At 50.9% G+C, this 21,786-nt stretch overlaps 3 protein-coding genes across 3 annotated transcripts; 2 read left to right on the top strand and 1 right to left on the bottom strand.

The window, feature by feature from the left end:
• Positions 1-936, top strand: LOC309603148 (olfactory receptor 14A16-like; the record flags this gene model as incomplete). Its single annotated transcript, XM_082338067.1, has 1 exon — positions 1-936. The coding sequence occupies one exon, from the start codon at positions 1-3 to the stop codon at positions 934-936; it is 936 nt and encodes a 311-aa protein (XP_082194193.1).
• Positions 937-8,081: 7,145 nt separating this feature from the next.
• Positions 8,082-9,074, top strand: LOC309603178 (olfactory receptor 14A16-like; the record flags this gene model as incomplete). Its single annotated transcript, XM_082338089.1, has 1 exon — positions 8,082-9,074. The coding sequence occupies one exon, from the start codon at positions 8,082-8,084 to the stop codon at positions 9,072-9,074; it is 993 nt and encodes a 330-aa protein (XP_082194215.1).
• Positions 9,075-20,265: 11,191 nt separating this feature from the next.
• On the bottom strand, positions 20,266-21,225 carry LOC309603177 (olfactory receptor 14A16-like; the record flags this gene model as incomplete). Its single annotated transcript, XM_082338088.1, has 1 exon — positions 20,266-21,225. One exon carries the CDS (start codon positions 21,223-21,225, stop codon positions 20,266-20,268), a length of 960 nt encoding a protein of 319 aa, XP_082194214.1.
• Positions 21,226-21,786: the final 561 nt, after the last annotated feature.

The raw sequence follows: 21,786 nt of genomic DNA, 5'->3' as shown, positions 1-21,786 counted from the left end.
ATGTCCAATGCCAACTCCACAAACGAGTTCCTCCTCCTGGCATTTGCAGACACGCGGGAGCTGCAGCTCTTGCACTTCTGCCTCTTCCTGGCCATCTACCTGGCTGCCCTCCTGGGCAACGGCCTCATCATCACCGCCATAGCCTGTGACCACCACCTCCACACTTCCATGTACTTCTTCCTCCTCAACCTCTCCCTCCTTGACCAGGGCTTAATCTCCACCACTCTCCCCAAGTCCATGGCCAATTCCCTGTGGGACATCAGGGCCATCTCCTACTCGGGATGTGCTGCACAGCTCTTTTTCTTTCTCCTCTTTATCACATCAGAGTATTCTCTGCTTACTATCATGGCCTATGACCGCTACGTGGCCATCTGCAAACCCCTGCACTACGGGACCCTCCTGGGCAGCAGAGCTTGTGTCCACATGGCAGCAGCTGCCTGGGGCACTGGGTTTCTCCATGCTGTGCTGCACACTGCCAATACATTTTCCCTACCCCTCTGCCAAGGCAATGTCCTGGACCAGTTCTTCTGTGAAATCCCCCAGATCCTCAAGCTCTCCTGCTCACACGCCTACCTCAGGGAGGTTGGGCTAATTGTGGTTAGTGCCTGTTTAATCTTTGGGTGTTTTGTTTTCCTTGTGGTGTCCTATGTGCAGATCTTCAGGGCCGTGCTGAGGATCCCCTCTGAGCAGGGACGGCACAAAGCCTTTTCCACGTGCCTCCCTCACCTGGCTGTGGTCTCCCTGTTTATCAGCACCTCGTTTTTTGCCTACCTGAAGCCCCCCTCCATTTCTTCCCCATGTCTGGACCTAATGGTTGCAGTGCTGTACTCAGTGGTGCCTCCAGTGTTGAACCCCGTCATCTACAGCATGAGGAACAAGGAGCTCAAGGATGCCCTATGGAAAGTGGGTCAACGGACACTTTTTCACCGACAATAACCTGCCTTCCCTTCTCATCACATTTCCCAGAGTTTAGCATCTTAGGCCCTGCGTCTGCTTTATTCTCTTGTTATAATCCTGCTCATAGATTATTTGCTGGGCTTCTACTACTTCTCTTGAGGTTTCATCCTGTTGTCTCTGACTCTTGCACAACACTGTGTCAGATGTGGCATGCCCAATAGCAGCTCTTCAATAAAACAGAATCTCCCAGGTCCAGTGCCTGAAGGCTGGGCTCTTCCTCCCAAGCTGCTGCCAAGAAAATGTCCAAGGAATTGGTGTTTTCAAGCGTCTGTTCTCCTTGTGTTCTCAATGTTTTCAGAGTTAAGCTCATGGTACTCTTCAGTTCCACTGAACAAAATGCTCTTGATTTAAGAGCTCTCTTGGTGTCCAGTGTCAGGGGAATGGTCCATGAGCTCCCCATTCTCTCCTCAGGTTTCTTCAGGTATGACAGGAGTGATGGCATATACCAGACTCTCTGGAAATGAATTTGGAGGGGTGAGGAGAGGGGAGGATGGGGACTCACCACGTGCCCTGGGGCTGGAATGAATGGAGGCTCAGAAGGTGAAACACCCTCAATGGTGATGTCCCCCAAAAGCAAAGCAGTAAATCAGCATATCCACGAACAAGGACTCTGCAGTGCCATGGGAGTCAGTGGGGACCCAGCAGGAACAGGGAGGGGAGCCTGGAGAGATGCAGGAGTTGCCTGAGGTCAGGACTGTGATGTTGTTGTGGGCAGTGGGGCTGGTGGGAGCAGAGGAGGGGCAAATTCAGTCAGCATTAGGCATCACCTACAATATGAATTCAGGAGAGCCAGAGAGTGCCTTGCCTCGCCTCATGCCCTTGGGGCCAGCACCAGTCCTGGGGCTGATGCGGAGCCTGAACCCCCTCCACTCTGCCCCCAGGAGCTGCTGTGCCCTTCAGAGGGGCTGGGGCTGTGGGGTGAGTGCCCAGAGCTCTGCAGCACCCTGCGGTGGGCACTGCCATGGGGCCAGCCCAGGCTGGGCTGCTCTGCTGGGCTGGGCTGGGGAGGGGGCAGGGGATGTGTGGAGAGGTGGGAAGGGGCTGGGCTGGGCTGGGAAGTGCCCGGGAGAGGAAAGCCCCAGTGTAGAGCTAAGCTGTGTGAGTGTGCAGAGTGGGGGCCCCCAGCAGGGTGCTGACAGTGCAGAGTCAGGCATCATGGTGAAGGAAGCAAGGCACCAAAGGTGCAGAAGAGAGAGGCCCAGTCTGTGTCATGTTCCCTGGAAACCCCAGAGAAGCTTTCCTGGGACAACTGTCCCAGATCAGTCCCCCACACTGGCTATTTCCATGTCTGGTCGTAAACCCCAGCCCTGACAAGGGACCTTTGCTACATGGTCAGCCCCATCCTCCTCCGGGGCTCTGTGATACCCAACCCCACCACCAGTATTAAGAAAAAGGGAACCAGTTTCCTACTGACCCTTATAGTCCCATAGCTCTTGCTATAGCTGGTCCCTCAGCCAAGCCACTTCTCAGACAGCTCCAGCTAGATCAGGTGCCCATGACCTTGTCTCAACAAATGTTGAAAATCTCCACTGACTGACATCCCACCAACTGGCCTGCATCCTTGCTCCAGGGTTTCGCTCTGAGGGATTTCGCAAAAACCCAGCTCTCTCAGCCTCTCCTTCTCCATAATGTGCTCCAGGCCCCAACCAGTCTATCCCAGGCACAGGATCTGGCCTTTGTCCTCCTTCTATTTCATGAAGGTCCCCACAGGACAGTCCTCCCGCCTCTCAGGTTTCCCCTGAAAGGCATCCCTAAGGCACAGGAATGGTCCTCCCAAGTTAGTAACATTGAAAAATGTGGTGAGAGTTGCCTCCTCTGGGTCATGGATACAGGTGTTAAACTGCACAGGGCTCAGGAGAGTCCCCCGTGCCACCTCACCAAACCCCAGTATCTCCCCTGTCCTCCAGGTAGAGTCTGGCCCCTTCACCACTGCTCTCTCAGCCTCGTCATCCAAGCGGTGTTTTGCCCATCTGTTTGTCTGTCCATCCAGACTGTAATGGCCTAACTTGGGTACAAGAACATTGAGGGAGACCTTGCCAAAAGGCTTGCTGAAGTGGAGGTAAATGACATCACCTGATGTCCCCTCATGCACAAAGGAAGCTACTTCCTCATGAAGGCAACCAGGTTGGTGAGGCATGATTCACCCTTGGGAAGTGCATGACGATGCTCTTCTCTTTTGGGTGCCCAGGAATGTCACCCAAGAGCACTCATTCAATGGCCCAGTCCTCACCAAAGTAAGCTTGTACAGCCTGGGATTCCCTGGCTTGAACTTCTGGCCTCTTTCAAAGATGGGTGCACCATTTGCTTGTCCTCACTCACAAGAGACCTCTACCAATCCCATGACCTTTCAGAAGGGATATTCAAAAGAAATATTGATCTTCACCTGTACCTTCTTCATCACTCCTCTGCCTGTTAGATGGTGTCTTTAGTTTCTCTAATCTCTCAAACAGTTTCACCTGTCCCCATACAATGACCATTTCTAATGCCATCTTTGCAGATGCAGACTCTCTAGGCAAAGGCCAGTTCCATTAGTCTCTAATTTTCTCCTCCCATTATTCTTTGTTCATTCGATAAGTCTCACCTACCCAGCTGCTGCTTTGAGCTTCACAGAGTTCAAAGCTTGCCTGTCTTTCAGTAGTCTAATTGTCTCTTTAGCCAACACTTGAGTTGTTTTCAAATCTATCTGTTTGTACCTATCTATCTAAAACATTTCTCATAAGATTATCCCTTGTAGAAAGGCAACCTCATTAGAGACAGCTTGTACTTAGCCTGTGGTTACAGAGTGTGTTTTATTGTTTGTGAAAACTGATCATGCTTTGCTTTGCTTTGCTTGCAATAGGAAAAATCCTTATGTGGCCTGTGTGCAGCCAGTTGCGATGGATGCCCTCGACCTCTTAACCAAACGAGCAGTAGTTTGGTACAGGCTTCAGAAGAGGTAAAGGCGTGAGCCGTAGCCAGGCCATGAACTCCTCTAGTTTCTATCTGTTCTCTGAAAACCCACAAAGGAGACGAGGGGTACATGATGTCTATGAGCTTGGAACACCAATCATGCGACTGACACGGGAATAGTGGGTGGCTATTCCAAGACTCAATTATCAAGGAACAAAGAAACTCGGGGGTACAAGGAGCCTCCTGCATACCTTTCCTATCGCATATAATTTGACTGCAAGCCAACCACTTTATCCTACAAATACGACAGCCTCAGTGAGCCTTCTTTGAGCTCTCCCTGCTAGGCAGCGTGGGTGCCTGGCGGTGATCCCCCCTTGAGCTGGGACACCTCTCAAGGTTGCTCCTCGAGGCAGAGAGACCTTTTACCAGCGACAGATCTTTGGTAGGAGACTGATATCGTGCATAACCTTGTAGCATGGTAACTTTGATTTTGTCTTGGCAACTTTGATTGCATGCTGAATTGACAAATTTTGCCTATATAATCTCTTAGACATAAATCGTTGTCCGAGTCTGAGACTAAGATTGGACCTAGCTGCACCTAAGCTCCATCAGGAGTTCAGAAAGCAAGGAGGTCTACTCTGAACCTCGTGACTCAACGGGAGGGTCCTCCTTACCCTTTTGTATCCCTGGTCTCCCCGTGAATCATTTGAACTTGAGTGTAACTCAATTTTCCTTTGTATGTTTCTTCCATGCAGTAATTAATAGAGTAAACCTCATCATCAAACTTACTGAACCTTGAGCAACCACTCTTAAACTTTTTTAAATTCCATCGAATTCATTGAACTCTGTCAAAATTATTATTCTACCTGAATAAAACTTATGCCATAGGAGCCAGTGGGGTTCCCATTTTGAAAGGAGGATGGAGAAACCGGAGAAGGTCCAGAGGAAGTCGGTCATGATGGGCTTCGGGGCCTAAAGCACATGAGCTGTGTGGAGAGGTGGAGGCACCTGGGCCTCTTTAGTCTGCTGAAGGAGAGGCACAGGGCAGTCTAAAAGCAGGTGACACCGACCTGGAGAGGTGGTGGAGCCAAACTCTTCTGCGGTGTCAGATGGTATGGCAGAGGCAACAGCCACCAAGTTCCTCCGGGAGCTTCACACTGGGCCTTAGGAAACCCTGACAAGGCAGGTGGTGCTGCCCTGCAGCAGGACATCCAGAGAGGATCTTTCATTTCCATGTTTGGAGGTTTTCAGGTTTCAGCTCCACAAAGCCACAGCCAGCTTGACCCTGGGGTTGGTGATACCCCACCCTTTGGTGGGAGGCCACCATTGCAGACATGGAGACAAGGCACCTGACCAGCTCCTTGAACCCAGGAATCGGTATGCCATGCCACCTGAGACTCCTGGGAACAGCTACGCTTTTGTCCACAGAAGCGTGATTCCTCTTCATGTGTCCTGGCCAATCTCCTGACCCATGCGGTGCTTTAGGCTCTGAAGACAATCAAAACCAACTTGATGACTAGGTTAGTCTCATTTTACATGCTGACATGCAGGGCAGATGCAGGGAGCTCAGAGCTTCCAGGCTCCCTGCTGCACAGTTAGGACTTCAGAGACTGGAAAGGCAGGTAACGGTGTCGTGGCGGTGTGCTCCACATCAAGGTTTTGCCTTCCTTTGTGCCTTTTCACTAACCTGGGATCTGTCCCTTGGCCGCCTTTGGCTAAAAACAGAACAACTCCCCTATTCCACCTCCCTGTCCTGATAAAAACTGTGAGAAACAGATGGAGCAGAGATGATTTAAGGGCAATTCTGTCTAAGAGCTGTAAGCATTAAATAATAACAGAGAGTTAGCAGTGAGAGAAAAAGCACTGTTCTAAGAATTGCATGCCAGAGGCTAATCACGGAGAACTTGTAGCTATTTTGTCAAGTAAAGATGAAATGGAAGAGGAGAGGAACATGCTCCAGAGCAGGGCTTCCCTGCTGCACAGTCAGAGGGACAGGGCACGATCGCTGCCTTCTCCTGGGGACAACTGCAGGGGTGTGAAGGTGGGTGTGCAGCCTGGGGTGCCCAGGGCCGTCCTTCCGAGCAGGGTCCCTGAACACCCCAGGGGCTGTGTGCTGGGGCAGGGACTCTGCCGCCTGCCAGGGTCAGCACTCAGCCTGCCCGGGGAGCTGCCCACAATGCTGCAGGGAGAAGCTGTGAGTGGAAGGCAACCTCTGGCAGGGCAGGACAGGATCCTTCTTCTGCAGAGAGGGTGCTGCGTGGGTCAGGGCCGCTCACAGCTCCAGATCACCGCTACGAAACTTCCAAGGGGATGTTTCAAGGGGAAGTTCAAGGCAGGGTTTACAATAAAGATAAGGAGATTTCCCGAGTCTGTGTTTTCAGTTTCGTACTGTGAGGGCAGGGGAGAGAAGAGGGGCAGTGGGCAGTGGGGGAGGGAAAGAGAAAGAGAAAAGGACCTGTCAAGTTTGAACAAGTCATTGAGACTCCTGAGCTGCAACTTGGAGTGGCCAGTAGGTCTGCTAATAGCCTCCTAAAGTGCCTTCAGCTGCTCTTCTGCCTATGGACAGCACCAGCATCACCTCTGCTGGACCCATCAGGGTTATTCTGAACTTTTGCCACTCCCAACAGGAACATGTGCCCAGCCAGTCCCTGCAAACAGAAGGGTTTCTGTAGGGCCAAGGTGAGTGCCCAGAGGTTCACATGGGGTTTGTTAGCAGGGAAAAGACATGGAACAGGGAAACACCACCCAGGGAAAAAAAAAAAAAAAATCTCTAGGCAGCAGATATATGATCAGGAAATGAGAGGAAACTAAAACCAGAAATGTTGTGGGAGGGAGAATGAGCAAGCCTCCTCTCCCACCCAGCAAACCCCATGCCCTCAGGGCCGCGGGGTCCAAGGCGTGAACCACCTCCTCTGCAGCCAGAGCTCCAGCAGAGCCGTGGTGCAGCTCTCCAGCCACGGGCCCTTCTCCCTCTGCAGAGCACAGGGGCTGAGAGCAGCTGCCCGGCAATGTTGGTGTCCGGGAGGTGTTGTGCACAGCTGGGTAAGGGTAACGCTGTCCTGAGTCAGTGCCTGAGTGCTTCTAACCTGGCGTCTCTCAGCCAGACCCTCACCTTATTTTAACTTGTTTCTCCACTGGTCTAGGTTATTCTTATTTTATTTTGTTCTTGCTGTCAGGCTCCCTGGGGATGGGAGTTTCAGCTGCAGAGTCACACACTGATCTTGTGTGTCATCCCATGCAGGTGTGTCCATGGGAACAGGTGTCCCAGCTTTCCTCTCACCTGTGGAGATCTCATCCATACAGTCTGTGGGGCTGGGGAATGAGCTGACTCTTACTGAGATGCCATCTTTAGGGCACCTGGCTGTCTATTTGAGTTGTTCTTCCAAGCCTTGAACTGCCCTCAAGGATGCAAAGCTGTCCCATAGCACCTCTCTTTTCTCTGAAAGCCCCACGGAGAACACAGAGACTCTACGACCGAGGAAATGCTGTCGGGTTGGTGAAATGAGGCATGTGTGTCCTTGGCTAGAAGTGGGGTTCTGAGACCTTGAGAACGAGTGAGACATTTAGTGGTCTGCAGTGAATCCCTCTGCTCTCAGCAGTGTCTGGTGGTCTTCAGGGCACCATGGGAGTGTGATCACCCTCCATCTCGGAAAGGTGCAAGCCCAGGGCAGCTGGGAACAAGGCGGAGGGACAGACCAGCTCCCTTCACTCTGCTCTAAGCCACAGGCAATCCTCCTGCCTCTCAGGACTCCCTCTGTTCTCCCTGAGGGCAGCAGAAATTCTGAGGTTTCTGACATCCAAGAACACTCCCCAGGGGAAACGGAGGGAAACTTTAAGAATAAACTCTGAAATTGCCCTCTGCCATTCTGCTTCCTCACCACAGGGAGTGCAGGTGCTGACAGGCCCTTCTGCGTTAGGAGCAGTTTCATCTGACAAAGTCCAACACCAGGACTGGGTCCTTCCCCCACCTTTCCCATGAACCCACTCCTGCAGAGTAGGGCTGACTCCTCGGCAGGCAGCAGGCAGAGCCCGTATTTGTCATGGCACATTCAGGCAGCACCAAGCAGGGTTTCAGAAATGGAGCTGAAGGAAGTTCTCATAGAAAAGTAAAAAGGGGGTGGGTGTAGAAAGGGGAGCATCTAGGAGAAATGGCTTTTGTTTTGTTTAGAGAAGTCTCCCCTAACTTCTCACTGCATTTTCCTCCTTGGACAGTCACTCATGACCAGAGGCAGCAGATGTCCAACACAAGCTTCATTACTGAGTTCCTCCTCTGGGTTTTCGCAGACACGCGGGAGCTGCAGCTTCTGACTTTCTGGCTCTTCCTGGCCATCTACCTGGCTGCCCTCCTGGGCAACAGCCTCATCATCACCTCCGTAGCCTGCGACCACCGCCTCCACACCCCCATGTACTTCTTCCTCCTCAACCTCTCCCTCCTCGACCAGGGCTTAATCTCCACCACTGTCCCCAAAGCCATGGCCAATGCCCTGTGGGACACCAGGGCCATTTCATACTTGGGATGTGCTGCACAGGTCTTTTTTTTCTTTTTCTGTGCTACAGCAGAGTTTTATCTCCTCACTGTCATGGCCTATGACCGCTACGTGGCCATCTGCAAACCCCTGCACTACGGGACCCTGCTGGGCAGCAGAGCTTGTGTCCACATGGCAGCAGCTGCCTGGGGCACTGGGTTTCTCTATGCTCTCTTGCACACTGCCAATACATTTTCACTACCCCTCTGCCAAGGCAATGTCCTGGAGCAGTTCTTCTGTGAAATCCCCCAGATCCTCAAGCTCTCCTGCTCACACGCCTACCTCAGGGAAGTTGGGCTAATTGTGGTTAGTGCCTGTTTAATCTTTGGGTGTTTTGTTTTCCTTGTGGTGTCCTATGTGCAGATCTTCAGGGCCGTGCTGAGGATCCCCTCTGAGCAGGGGGGGGACCACAAAGCCTTTTCCACATGCCTCCCTCACCTGGCCGTGGTCTCCCTGTTTGTCAGCACCTCGTTTTTTGCCTACCTGAAGCCCCCTTCCACCTCCTCCCCATCCCTGGATCTGGTGGTGGCAGTTCTGTACTCAGTGGTGCCTCCAGCAGTGAACCCCCTCATCTACAGCCTGAGGAACCAGGAGCTCAAAGACCCACTGAAGAAGCTGAAGAAACTATGTAGCTGCTGCTTCCAGCTTCAGGGAGTTAAAAACTTTCCTGTCTTCCAGGAGTATGTCTCAATAGCTCTTTAGCCAACTCTTCAGTTGTGTTTATGTCTATTCTTTTTTATCTCTAGGTCTCAAAGAGCTCTTGTATGAATGGTCCTTGAGAAAGGCAGACTGCGTCAGATGCAGTTTGCACTTAGCGTAACGTTGACGAGAGTAGTTTATGGTTTCCTGAATTACATTATGTTTAAATTTGTTTGTTAGCAAGGAAGTTAAACATGCTGTGTCCGCGTGCAGCCAGTTCACTGAGGAACTCAATGAACTGAGAAAATGAACTGAGTTCATTGAGTCAGTGCCGCTCAGTTGGCGGCCGGTCACAAGTGGTGTTCCCCAGGGCTCAGTACTGGGGCCCGTTCTGTTTAATATCTTTATCAATGATTTGGAGGAGGGGATCCACTGCACCCTCAGTAAATTTGGAGATGACACCAAGTTGGACAGGAGTGTTGATCTGCTGGAGGGTAGGAAGGCTCTACAGAGGGATCTGGACAGGCTGGATTGATGGGCCAAGGCCAATTGTATGAGAGTCAAGAAGGCCAAGTGCTGGGTCCTGCACTTGGGTCAAGCCCACACACCACTACAGGCACGCAGGGAAGAGTGATTGGAAAGCTGCCTGGTGGAAAAGAACACGGGGATGTTGGTGGACAGCCAGCTGAATGAGCTGGCAGTGTGCCCTGGTGGGCAAGAATAGCATCTTGCCTTGCATCGGGAATAGTGTGGCCAGCAGGACCAGGGAAGTGATCGTGCCCCTGTACTCGGCCCTGGTGAGGCTGCACCTCAAATACTGTGTTCAGTTTTGGGCCTCTCATTACAAGAATGACACTGAGGTGCTGAGAGTGTCCAAAGAAGGGCAACGAAGCTGGTGAAGGGTCTAGAGCACAAGTGTTATGAGGAGCGGCTGAGGGAGCTGGGGTTGTTTAGCATGGAGAAGAGGAGGCTGAGGGGAGACCTTCTCACTCTCTACAACTACCTGAAAGGAGGTTGTAGCGAGGTGGGGGTCGGCCTCTTTTCCCAAGTAACAAGTGATAGGACAAGAGGAAACAGCCTCAAGTTGTGCCAGGGGAGCTTTAGATTGCATATTAAGAAAATTTTCTTCACTGAATGCATTATCAAGCATTGGCACAGGCTGCCCAGGGAAGTGGTTGAGTCCCCATCCTGGAGGTATTTAAAAGACGGGTAGATGTAGTGCTTAGGGACATGGTTCAGTGGTGGACTTGGCAGTGTTAGGTTTATGGGTGGACTTGATGATTTTAGAGGTCTTTTCCAACCTCAATGCTTCTATGCTTCTACGATTCTATCATCTTCCTGACAAGGGTGACTGAGGAGGCAGTGAGGTGAGGCACCCTGTAGGACTTCCTACTTACAAACAATGAAGAGCTAGTCAGGGATGAGAAGGTAGAATTGAGGCTCCTGAGAGAGGGGACCAAGGCAAAGAGCAGGACTTGAGGAGAGCAGGCTTTGGCCTGACCTGCTTGGAAGACTCCCATGGGATACAGCCCTGCAGAGAAGAGGGGTGCAGAGAGCTGTTTGATGGTCAAGGGTCTCTTCTTTCAGCTCCAAAATGGTCCACCCTGGCAGGCAGGAGGTCCTGCAGAGGTGGCAGGAGGAAGGCCTGGATGAGAAAGGAGCTCCTGACTGGAACCAAGCATGAAGAGGAAACACAGAAAAGGTGGAAGCTGGATGGCTCAATAGTTCTGTGGTTGTGTGCTGGAGAGAACTCTTTGCATGTGTGTGTTCTTGTCTGGGCATAGGGGGACGAGGGGATCCCAGGGCCAGGTTCTGGAGAGACAGAGTGTCTAAGAGCTTCCTGGACTTCATTGTTTTTAGGAAGGCAAAGCTCTGGCAAAGCTCAAGCTGTCGCTGGCAGAGGTCCCACAAAGTCAATCTGCACTTGTGCCCGTGGGCCTTCAACACGTTGTTGCTGGACTGGGGCTTTTACTCCAGTGTAATCTGCATTGGTCATGGCACGAGACAGACGGTTCCTACACTAACAAGAATTTTGCTGCTCCAACTGGCTAATAAAGAGTTTTAAATGTGTTTTCTGTAAGCAGCAATTCCAGATTTACTTTTCTTCAGAGCTCTTTTGGTTCTGAGCATCCAGAGAGCCAGACCAAAAGATGTATCGCTCGTCATTTCAGTTACCACCCTCACCCATGAACCTTCCACTTTTGCTGCAGGGCTTGTCCCTCAGTTTACAGAATGAAGTTGGCATGAGGCTGCTTCTTAGGATAGCTTCCCAGACAAAATGCTCTTTGAGTCCAGCCAAGGGTGTGTTGGGGACAATACCTGAAGTCAGCCAACCCAATATTAAATGAACAAAGAGTTATTTGTTGAGGGAATTCTGTGTGCAGGAGTAAGGCCTGCCTTCCGTCCAAGAGTGCAGTTTTTTTATACTATACGGGTAGGGCACCTTAAAAGGGGAATTCCACATTGCTGCTTTGCTGCAATCCATCTGGGAGCTAAAAAACAGCCAGTGACCCAGACCCTTGGCCCGGGATTTCCAAAGGCCAGCCAATGCAGTTTGGAATGGGTCCTGAGGACACCAGAAGGGGAAGGGTTAAGACAAATACTCAAAAACACAGACCTAGCACAGTAATGGCCAGTTTTCCTGGTGCATAAATATTGTCTGAGACATATATCCAACACTCTGGCCAACCCTGAACAATCTAGACCAACGTACAAGAAGAAAACATTTTCTATCTGTCAAGCAAGTGGCAGTATGAAAGTTCTCAATAAAGGCAAAGAGAATTTTGACTCCAGCACTGCTAGACTGTACGCAGGTGTGGTGGGCTGACCCCAGGCAGCAACTAAGAACCCACCCATTGCAAGCTCACACTCCACCAGCAGAATGGGAAAGAGAAGCAGAAGAGCAAATGTGGGAGAACTTGTGGTTCAAGATAAAAAAACTATTTATTGGTCTATTAAGTGAAGCAAAGCTGCGCACGCAACCAAAGCAAAATAAGGAATTCATTCACTACTTCCCATCAGCACACAGATGTTTAGCCATTTCCAGGAAACCAGGGCCTGAGCTCACGTAACAGTTACTTGGGAAGACAAATGACATAAGCACCCACATCCTCCCCTTCTTCATCCTTTTCCTCATTTTTTATTGCTGAACATGACATCATATGGTATGGAATATCCCCTTGGTCATCTCAGGTCAGCTGTCCTGGCTGTGTCCCCTCCCAGCCTCTTGCTCATCCCCAGCCTACTGGCTGTGGGGACAGAGTAGGAAAAGGAAGAAACCTTGCTGATGTGTGAGCAATATTCAGCAACAGTCAAAATACTGGATTGTTATCAACACTCGTTTGGTTACAAGGCCAACGCACAGCACTGCACTGGCTGCTGTGAAGGAAATTAATGCCATCCCAGCCAGCCCCAGTACAGTCTCCACCACTTATTCCTGCTATTTGCGTTATGCTCAGGACCTGTACTATCCAAGACATCCTTATTAACACCCGCTGCCCTCCTGTCCTTTGATATGTACACAGGCATCTGGAAGCCCCATGGTCACAAGTCTTGCTTCTCATGGTGTAGTTTAATAAGCCCCAAATCACTGGACGGCCAGTAGGGCTGGGCACCAGCAGCCCAGGAGCATCCCAGAGGATGCTGAAGAGAATCTGTTGTCACAGACATTAATGAGCTGACTTGGGCTGGACTCTGTTACTCATAACAAAGGCAAAACTGGATGGGTATATCAGTGCTGAGGATAGCCACAGCTGCAATGACCGTGAGCTGGTGGAGAAGTAAGAGAAAGAGCAGAATCATTGTCCAGAATTGCCCAAAAGCAGATTCCAGCTGGTTCAGGAGCGGATTGATCTGACCTACGTAAACTGAGTGGCTCTTCAGAACAAAGTTTCTCTGCTAGCAGTGTTGGTGGGAAATGTGGTTTTATGAATGACTACACATAAATATGTTCCTAGAGTGAGAGAGCAACAACTGTGGTGTGCACGTGCACACTTGGCGCTGTTGGTAAAATGAAAGAAGAAAATCATTGGAATTGATACCAAAACATCATTAGACCTGGCAAAAAATTTTAAAGTTTAGAGAAAGATGACTTTTCTTCAGTTATTGCCTAGATTTATTTTTGAGCTAGGTTTCAGCTCATGACAAAATCCACATTCGGGTCTTGAATAATTTGGCCACGTAGAGAGTCTGTTGCTGCCTGAGATTCCCTGGGGTAGCTTGGAAACATGACACGGGACCTCCAGGGTCCCTTCCGGAGCATTAGCTGGTAACCGCCAGAAAAGCACCTCTGGACATATCAGTTGAAATAGCTTCTTGCTCTCCACTGACTACAGAGGGAAGTCTAGACAACCTGATTAGTCATAGACATCTGCGCTGAATTGTTTAATACCGAGTGAGACCACTCTCATCTATTTCTTCACCTAAAGCAGTGTCATGCATCACATACCTTGTAGGGGATGAAAAGGAAACGTGGTTTGATGTCTAAGAACTCCTTTAGGAAGCCACTGTAACAGAAATGTAAGACGAGCGCAAATGTAGTCATGCAAACCCAAGGTGTTTCAATGCTACTGGTCACTCTGCTCCCCTGTAGCAGGTGAGAAAGCTGGGCACCTGAATGTGACTTGCTGTGTGCAAAGAGTGAGGAGGGATATGCACAGTCCTGGGCAGGGACTCTTTTGAGGGGGGCACTGGGCTTTCTGCAAGACAGAAAATGATCTCTTTGAATGCTGTAGGCCTGACTAGCAACAGAAAATGTAAAAAAAACAAAAAACAAAAAACAAACAAAAAACCAAACTAAAACAAAAAACCACCCCACACAAAACCAAAAAATAAAACCAACAGAGAAAATAAGAAAATGATCTAGAATGAAGAAAATGCTAAGCCTCTCAGATTCTTTGTGTTCTTATCCTCCTGGATTTGGTTTGGTTTGTAGCAATCTACTCGTCTTTGGTGACTTCATGTGCTGGGGAGGATGCAGTTCCAGGGACACAGATGCCTGGTGCCAGTGTCGATGCCCTGGCATCCTCTGCCCAGGCTCCATCTGCAGCTCCCGAGGGGCTCTGGTGTCTGATAACTGCCAGTCCCAGGCAAGCACCTCAGATGCACTGGGGCCTCTAGAGGTGGCACTGGGTGCTTATGGTCAGACAGAGGAACTCAGCCTGAAAACCTAAGAAAATTTTTCAATATTAAAAAAAAAAAAAAAGAGCACCTTTTAATCAGCTGAAATGGTTCAATACTTTCAATAAAATGTCAGTGTAATTCCTCTCATGCCAAAATGCGAATTTTCAGGATGTGTCTTAATTGTGTGAGAAGATACATAGCTTTCACCCTGTACTTGCCTTGCTACTACTCTGTATTATATTGTGCATATCATCTCACTAATCTTCCCGGTATTTCCACCTGGCCTGACTAAACCGATCATGTTTGAAGTCACCTTTCCAGCAGACTAACTGGACTCATGCACTTTCCATTGTTCTCCAGATTCCCCTTCCTCTGCCTCTGTGACCATTCAGATACCTCTCACCATTCCAGTTGCTACTTTGAACTTTTCTTTCAGTAGTCTGCCTAGCTGTCTCTATAGCTAGCTCTTGAATTATAATTCTATTTATCATTTCCTCTCTGTCTAAAACATCTCTTGTCTGGTTACCCCTTGTGAAAAGCAAACCTCTTTGGAGGCAGCTTGGATGTACCACACAGTGAAGGTCTGATTTATTGTTTATCATGTTGTACTTTTGGTTGTTTGGGTTTTTTTTAACAATTAGGAAAAACCCTTCTGTGCCTGTTTGCAGCTAGTTCTCTTCTGGAGAAGTCTGATGGAAGGAAAAGTGACCTAAGTCCCAGGCAGTGAAGGAGAGAAACGGTGGGTTTGGGGAGATGAGGAGCACAGAGGCCCATACAGTGTTGGACCTCAAGGGACTGCTTTTCGTCCTGGTCGAGACCTCCTTAGGAGACCCTGGATCAATATCAACTGGAGAATGCTGCTATCACGTCTTCAAAGTTGTCATTGAAATCTTTCTCTTTAACTCCACTCCTGAAACCCCTCTAATTAGCTGGAGAAGACTTGATGAAGATGATGGAAGAGACATGACTCCTTAGGCCTTTCTTCATTTTAATGAGCCCCATGGTGTATTTGGTGCTCTGAGTCCATGAACGTCCTCCACTGAGAGAAGACAGAAGTAATCTCTCAAGAAGTCAAAGTCAGAAGCAAAACCCAAGCTGTCTTGAAGCATTAATGGGCCCCACTGAGGGCCATTACTGACAAAGCCTCCTCATGGACTTGTCAGAGCAGATAACTGGAGGCTGTGATTGCAGGTAGGCAAAGGCACTGTGCAGGTGGCTCTGATGTGAGTCAAGCCTTGGCTGACTTTATGAAGCAGAAAGGCCAAGTGCTGACCTGCAGCCTGTGGGAAGGGAGATCCTGTCCCTCACAGAGCTCAGGGCTCTTCCTGGGGCAGGGTGATGTGGGATGTGCAATGCTTAGTGAAGGACAAGAGTATGGCAGTGGCCGGCCTTCCCAGGGGCTGCAAGGAGACAATAAGGCCCCGGTGCCATGAGAGCAACCTGTCTCCTCATAGACGTCAGTACCACAAACAGCTGCCATGGCCAAGGGGACAAAGACCTCAAGCACATGCAGGCAGGATCCAAGCTTTTTGGGAAGGAAAGGAGAGGGAGCTGCCCTTTATCGGAGAGGTCAGCAGGAACGCATGGAGTTCTGCCTTGGGATGGGTAATGAGCTAGCTGGGAGCTTATGGGTCAGGATTAGCAGGCAGACCAGCATTGCTGATGATGTAGAGGGTGCCCGGTACAGAGCACCTGAGCAGGAAGCACCAGAGGAGGCCTTCTTCAGGCAACAGGCAGAAACCCCACATTCACAGGCCCTGGTCCGCATGAGGACTTGAACCACCCTGATATTTGCTGGAAGGACAACAGAGCAGGACACATGCAATCCAGGCGGTTTCTGCAGACCATCAATGGTAACTTCCCAAGAATGGGCTTGGAAAGCCAAAGCGCACCTGAAGTTGCATCTGTGGAGGACTTTGAAGAACAAGAGCAGCTTCTACAGTGACATCAGCAGCAAAAGGAAGGCTGGGACAAAACACGGGCCTGCTGCTAAATGGGGCTGGGGCTGTAATGACAGAGGATGCAGAAAGGGCCAAGGCACCCAGTGCCTTCTTGGTGAGACCGGCCTTCAGGAATCCCAGGCCCCTGAGACCAGAGGGCAAGTCTGGTGGAGGAGGATCAGGTTAGGGAACCTTTAGACAAACCAGATATAAACAAGGCCATGGGAGCTGACAAGATGTGCTTGTGAGGGCTGAGAGACCTGGCCAATGTCATTGTGAAGCCACTCTTGGTCACCTTTGAAAGGTCCCATGGCTTTTGGGTGAGACTTCTGAGGACTGGAAGAAAGCGTATGTCAGTCCTGTCTTCAAGGAGGACGAGCAAGAGGAGCTGTGGAGCTGCTCAGCCAGGCTCCCATAACACCCTCCTAGACCAAGAATGGACTAGAGAAGGGGAAAGTGAGGGCAATGGCAAACTGGCTGACTTGCTGGGCTCACAGCTTTTGTGACCTGCAACACAAACTCCAGCAGGAGGCAAGTCACTAATGGTGTTCCCCAGGGTCCAATATTAGGGCTAATACTGTTTAATCTCTTACTGGTCTGGAGGATGAGAGCGTGGGCACCCTCAGGGAGTTAACAGATGACAGGATACTGGGAGGAGTGGCTGATAAACCAGAGGGTTGCACTGGGATTCCGAGGGACCTCAACAGGCTGGAGAAGGGGTTCAGAGGAGATCCTCATGAAGTTCCACAAAGGGAAATGCAAGGTCCTTTACAGAATAGGACCTGAAGGTCCTGATGGACAAGAAGTGTGACATCAGCCAGCAATGTGCCCTCATGGTATAGAAGGCAATCAGCATCCCTGGCTGTGTTAGGAAGGGCAGCAGGCAGAGGCAGGTGATCCTTCCCCCTCTCCTCAGCACTGGTGAGGCAATACCTGGAGTGCTGGGTCCAGTTCTGGGCTCCTCAGTGCAACGAAATTGAGAACTTGCAGAAACGTGGCTGTCTCTGGGCTGTGAAGATGACTGAGGACCAGAGCATCTTTCACATGAAGAGAGGCTGAGAGAGCTGGGAGCGTTCAGCCTAGAGAACAGAAGGCTCGGGGGGAATCTCATTAAAGTGTAAAAAAACCTGATGGGAGGGAGTGAAGAAGAGGGATCCAGACTCTTCTCAGTGGTACCCAGTGACAGAAAAAAAGATTAAACCCCATGAAATTCCATCTGAACACAAGACAACACTTGTTAAATGTGAGGGAGGTCAAACACTGGGTCAGGTTTCCCAGAGAGTCTCCATCCTTGGAAATATTCACAACCCAGCTGGACCCAATGGCTTTTGGCAACCTGCCCTAGCTGCCCCTGCTTTGAGCAAGTGCGTTGGACTAGGTGACCTCCAGAGATCCTTTCCAACCCCAACTCTTTTGTGATTCTCTGGGTCTGTAATGCCTGGCAGGGCTTCTGAGAACTTTTCTGTAGGATCCCCACACCAACTGGACTCCTGGTGTCCCTTGGAGCACAGCCTCCTCCTGAGGATGATCTCCCTCACCTTGTAACCCTGAGGACAGGGTGAAACAGTGCTATTATAAATGGCAGCAATACCTCAACATACAGCAGTGTCCCCTCCTCTTGAGTCCATGTCCAGCCCCTTCTTCCTTCATGATTTGAGTCGGAAGGGACATCTGAAGGTCTGCTCTGAGCAGGGAGAAGTTTATGGTTAGATCAGGCAGGTCAGTGCTTTCTCCAGCCGAGTTTTGAAAACCTCTGTGCCCCTGACCCACTGCTTATCAACTATCGTGGTGATATATGTGTACATAGATGTGTAAAAAACTCTCTCTCTCTCTCTGTGTGCATGAGTATATATATGGGTTTTTTTTTTCTTCGCTTAACCTGATAAGAAATTCCCCTTACTGCTGCTTGTCTCTATGGTCTCCTGTCCCTTCCTTCCCTTCATGATCCCCAGCCAGATCATCACACCTACTCAGACCAAGGAGAATCACAACCTCCTCTCCAAGCACAGCCTCGCTGGGACCCTCTGGAACCATGCAGGCAGGCTGGGGTGGCCAGATCCAAGCAGAGACAAGCCCTACAGAAGGACTGTGGTAGTGAATGGGAGCTGGTGCTGGGGCAGAGCCAGGGGCCATGGAGGACATCAGAGACGACCTCCAGCAGCTCCCCTTCAACCAAGGCAGGGAGTAATGCACCCAGTGGTGCTCCTGAGAGAGGATGGTGACGCAGGGAAGGAGGCACCAGGGGCTGCGGTGCAGGGAACCGATGCTTGCCTCTGTATCTTGGGCCTCCTGGAAGCGGTGCCAGGAGCTGCACCCCCAAGGCACCCCCAAGCCTGCGAGCAGCCCTGAGTCCTCTCCTGACTGTGGGGAGCTGCTCTGGCTTCAGAGAGTCTGCTGGCAGAGCTGGAGCTGTTGGAGCTCAGCCTGCCCCTCCAGTACTATGACTGGGGTGACAGCCCTGCCTGTTTGAGGGTCATTTTGAGGGTCATTTGGGGTCCTGGCAGTGTGGGAGCTTCCTGGAGCATCATGGCTCTTGTTCTCATTCCCATCCCTGCAGCAGCACAGCTCTGCTGCCACACAGCCCAGCTGTGCAGGCATCAATGGGGCAGGCTGCATTCAGGGGTGGGAAAACATCCCCCTGGGACGGTCTGCTCAATAGACCTCAGTGCCACATCCCTCGGCAGCCCTCCTGCTTTGGCAGCCCTCCCCAGCACTGGTCCCTGCCCAGACTTGGCTGTGTCCCGGGCAGGGGTTCGTAGACAGGGGACTGCCAGGGTCTGGGCATGTGGGAGTTGGGGAAGGGCTGGATGTTCTCCCAGTGTAGGTGGAGCTGGTCACATTTAAATGATCAGCCCACACCTGGACCATGGTGAATGGCCAGGGCTGGAAAACACAAAGGGTCAGGATTGGGGGTGACTTTGGGGCCAGCATATGGGCTGGGGGAGACTGTCTCTAGGGCATGTGCTGGGCACAGGGACTGAGGGACAACAGCAAACTCAGAAGGTCATGCTTCCTTCAGCGCAAGCCCTGACAAAGGTTCCCAGCCTCCCTTTCAATGCCACGCTTCAGGAGGAACCATGGCACTAAGGGGTGGGGAGTGAGGGATGCCGATTCTGCTTCATCCACTTCCCAGACCTCAGGGAGCACCAGGACAGAAAGGACTTGTGGCTCTGCACCGTGAGCCTGCTTTAGGGTAGCCACAGTCTGGGCACTACTGCTGATGAGTGCAATGCCAGAATTTGTCTCCCCCAGGCAATTTCCAGCCCACATCAGCTGCCACCTGAATTTTCCCCACCCCTCCTCTGATGCAGCTGGAGGTTTCCTGGCCCCCTCCCCATGCTCCCTGCAGGGCCTTGACCTGGATGGGGATCACTACCACTAATCCGCCTCCCTGGGGGTCTCTGGATGTGGCAGGTGCTTGAAGGGACTGTGGTGCTTTCCCAAGGACAGTAGGTGTGTTCATTTGGGCCTGAGGGTGACAAGAATCACTCTCCAGTCTTCCTTTTTTGTACCTGCTTGGTGCCCACTGCCTCCCCTGGGATTGCAGAGTCCTCGTTTCCCTACAGATCCCTGCGTTTAGCACTTTCCCTTTGGGTGACTCCATTGTGGGGGACCTCTCACTTTGTGGGGCTCGTGTCACTGCCCACCCCAAGCACACGCTGTCCATGGGGATGCCCCAGGCTCCCCAGGCAACTCCAGACTCCCATCCTTAAGGACATTGCCTGCCATATCTGGAAGCCCTGGGATGTGTCCCCCATGTGGGACAGCCCTGCATATGTGCCTCAGTGACCATTCACCATCTCCACTGTAACTAGAAACTTGAATCCAAACCTTGCTCTCTAACAGGTCACAACATGACATTGAGCTCTTTGCTCCTGAGTCCAGGGAGCAACAGGCCCTTTTGGGGTGCAGTTGCTCATGACCACGCTTGGCAACAGCTTTGGAAGACAAGTCGAGGCTTCGGGCACTGCACTGGGGAGAAGCCGTTTATTAAAGATCTGCTATGAGAGAGTCAGCACTGACCCAGTGTCAGACAGACATAAATACGTGCTACAGGCAAGACAGAGAAAGCTCAATGAAGCCATAATGATAGTGATAATAATAATGATGATAATGATAATTATAAACATAGTGATGCTAATGATGATAGAACACCTCACAAAGTAAAGTCCTGGAATGGTTTACCGTGGGAGTTATTTGTGGATACAGATAGGAAGTTTATGCCTCCTGAAAGAAGCCCTTGAAATCACTTTCCTCAAGATGCCTTTGAGCTCCTGGTTCCTCATGCTGTAGATGAGGGGGTTCACTGCTGGAGACACCACTGAGTACAGAACTGCCATCAACAGATCCAGGGATCTGGAGGAGATGGAGGGGGGCTTCAAGTAGGCAAACATTACAGTGCTGACAAACAGGGAGACCACGGCCAAGTGAGGCAGGCACATGGAAAAGGCTTTGTGCCGTCCCTGCTCAGAGGGGATCCTCAGCACGGCCCTGAAGATCTGCACATAGGAGACCACAATGAAAACAAAACACCCAAAGATTAAAGAGGCACTAACCACAAGAAGGCCCATTTCCCTGAGGTAGGAGTCTGAGCAGGAGAGCTTGAGGATCTGAGGGATCTCACAAAAGAAAAGGTCCAGTACATTGCCTTGGCAGAGGGGTAGGGAAAATGTATTGAATGTGTTCAAGAGAGCATTGAGAAACCCAGTGCCCCAGGCAGCTGCTGCCATGTGGACACAAGCTCTGCTGCCCAGCAGGGTCCCGTAGTGCAGGGGTTTGCAGATGGCCACGTAGCGGTCATAAGACATGACAGTTAGGAGACAATACTCTGCTGAGATAAAGAAGATTAAAAAAAAGAGCTGTGCAGCACATCCCAAGTAGGAGATTTCCCTGTTGTCCCACAGGGAATTGGCCATGACTTTGGGGAGAGTAGTGGAGATGGAGGCCAGGTCAAGGAGGGAGAGGTTGAGGAGGAAGAAGTACATGGGGGTGTGGAGGTGGTGGTCACAGGCTATGGCTGTGATGATGAGGCCGTTGCCCAGGAGGGCAGCCAGGTAGATTCCCATGAAGAGGCAGAAGTGCAAGAGCTGCAATTCCCGTTTGTCTGCCAATGCCAGGAGGAGGAACTGGGTGATGGAGCTGCCATTGGACATTTGCTTCCTCTGGGCATTGGGCACTGTCCAAAAAGGAATAGACAGCAACAAGTTAGGAGAATCTTCTCTCAAAAATCCTCTGCCATTTCTCATTGAAATCCCGCCTCCCTGAGCTGAATGAGGAACGAGTCAGCTCAGTCCCCAACCCTGTCAACTGAATGACATGGTGCCTCACAGTTGTAAATACAGCTTGGGCACCTAGTTCCCATGAGGAGACCTCCATTGAAGGATCCCCAGTCATAGTTAGGAGAGAAGCTGACCTGCACCACCACCCCAACCCCAGAGACCAAGAGCATCACTGACAGGGAGGGAATCAAGAAAGGATACTGCTATGCTCAAAAAAAAAAAAAAAAAACAAAAACGAAGCAAGGAAAGGAAGGCAGAGAGGCATGCAGGGAAGCCTTCTCCATACCCAGCTGTGCTCTCCACCTCACAGACACAAGCACACATAAATATTAATTGTAGGACCCATGTGCTTCTTTTCTGGAGGTCCAGCTGTGCAGGAGGTAACTCATGCCCTCGACCCTGGGGCCATGGGGACAGAGGCTCTTCTGGGTGGGA

This window comes from Platalea leucorodia (genome assembly GCF_965183815.1).
Source record: "Platalea leucorodia genome assembly, contig: HAP1_HAP1_SCAFFOLD_24, whole genome shotgun sequence".
NCBI lineage: Eukaryota > Metazoa > Chordata > Aves > Pelecaniformes > Threskiornithidae > Platalea > Platalea leucorodia.
The sequence above is the reverse complement of the archived record's forward strand: the minus strand, read 5'-3'. Positions and strand labels throughout refer to the sequence as shown.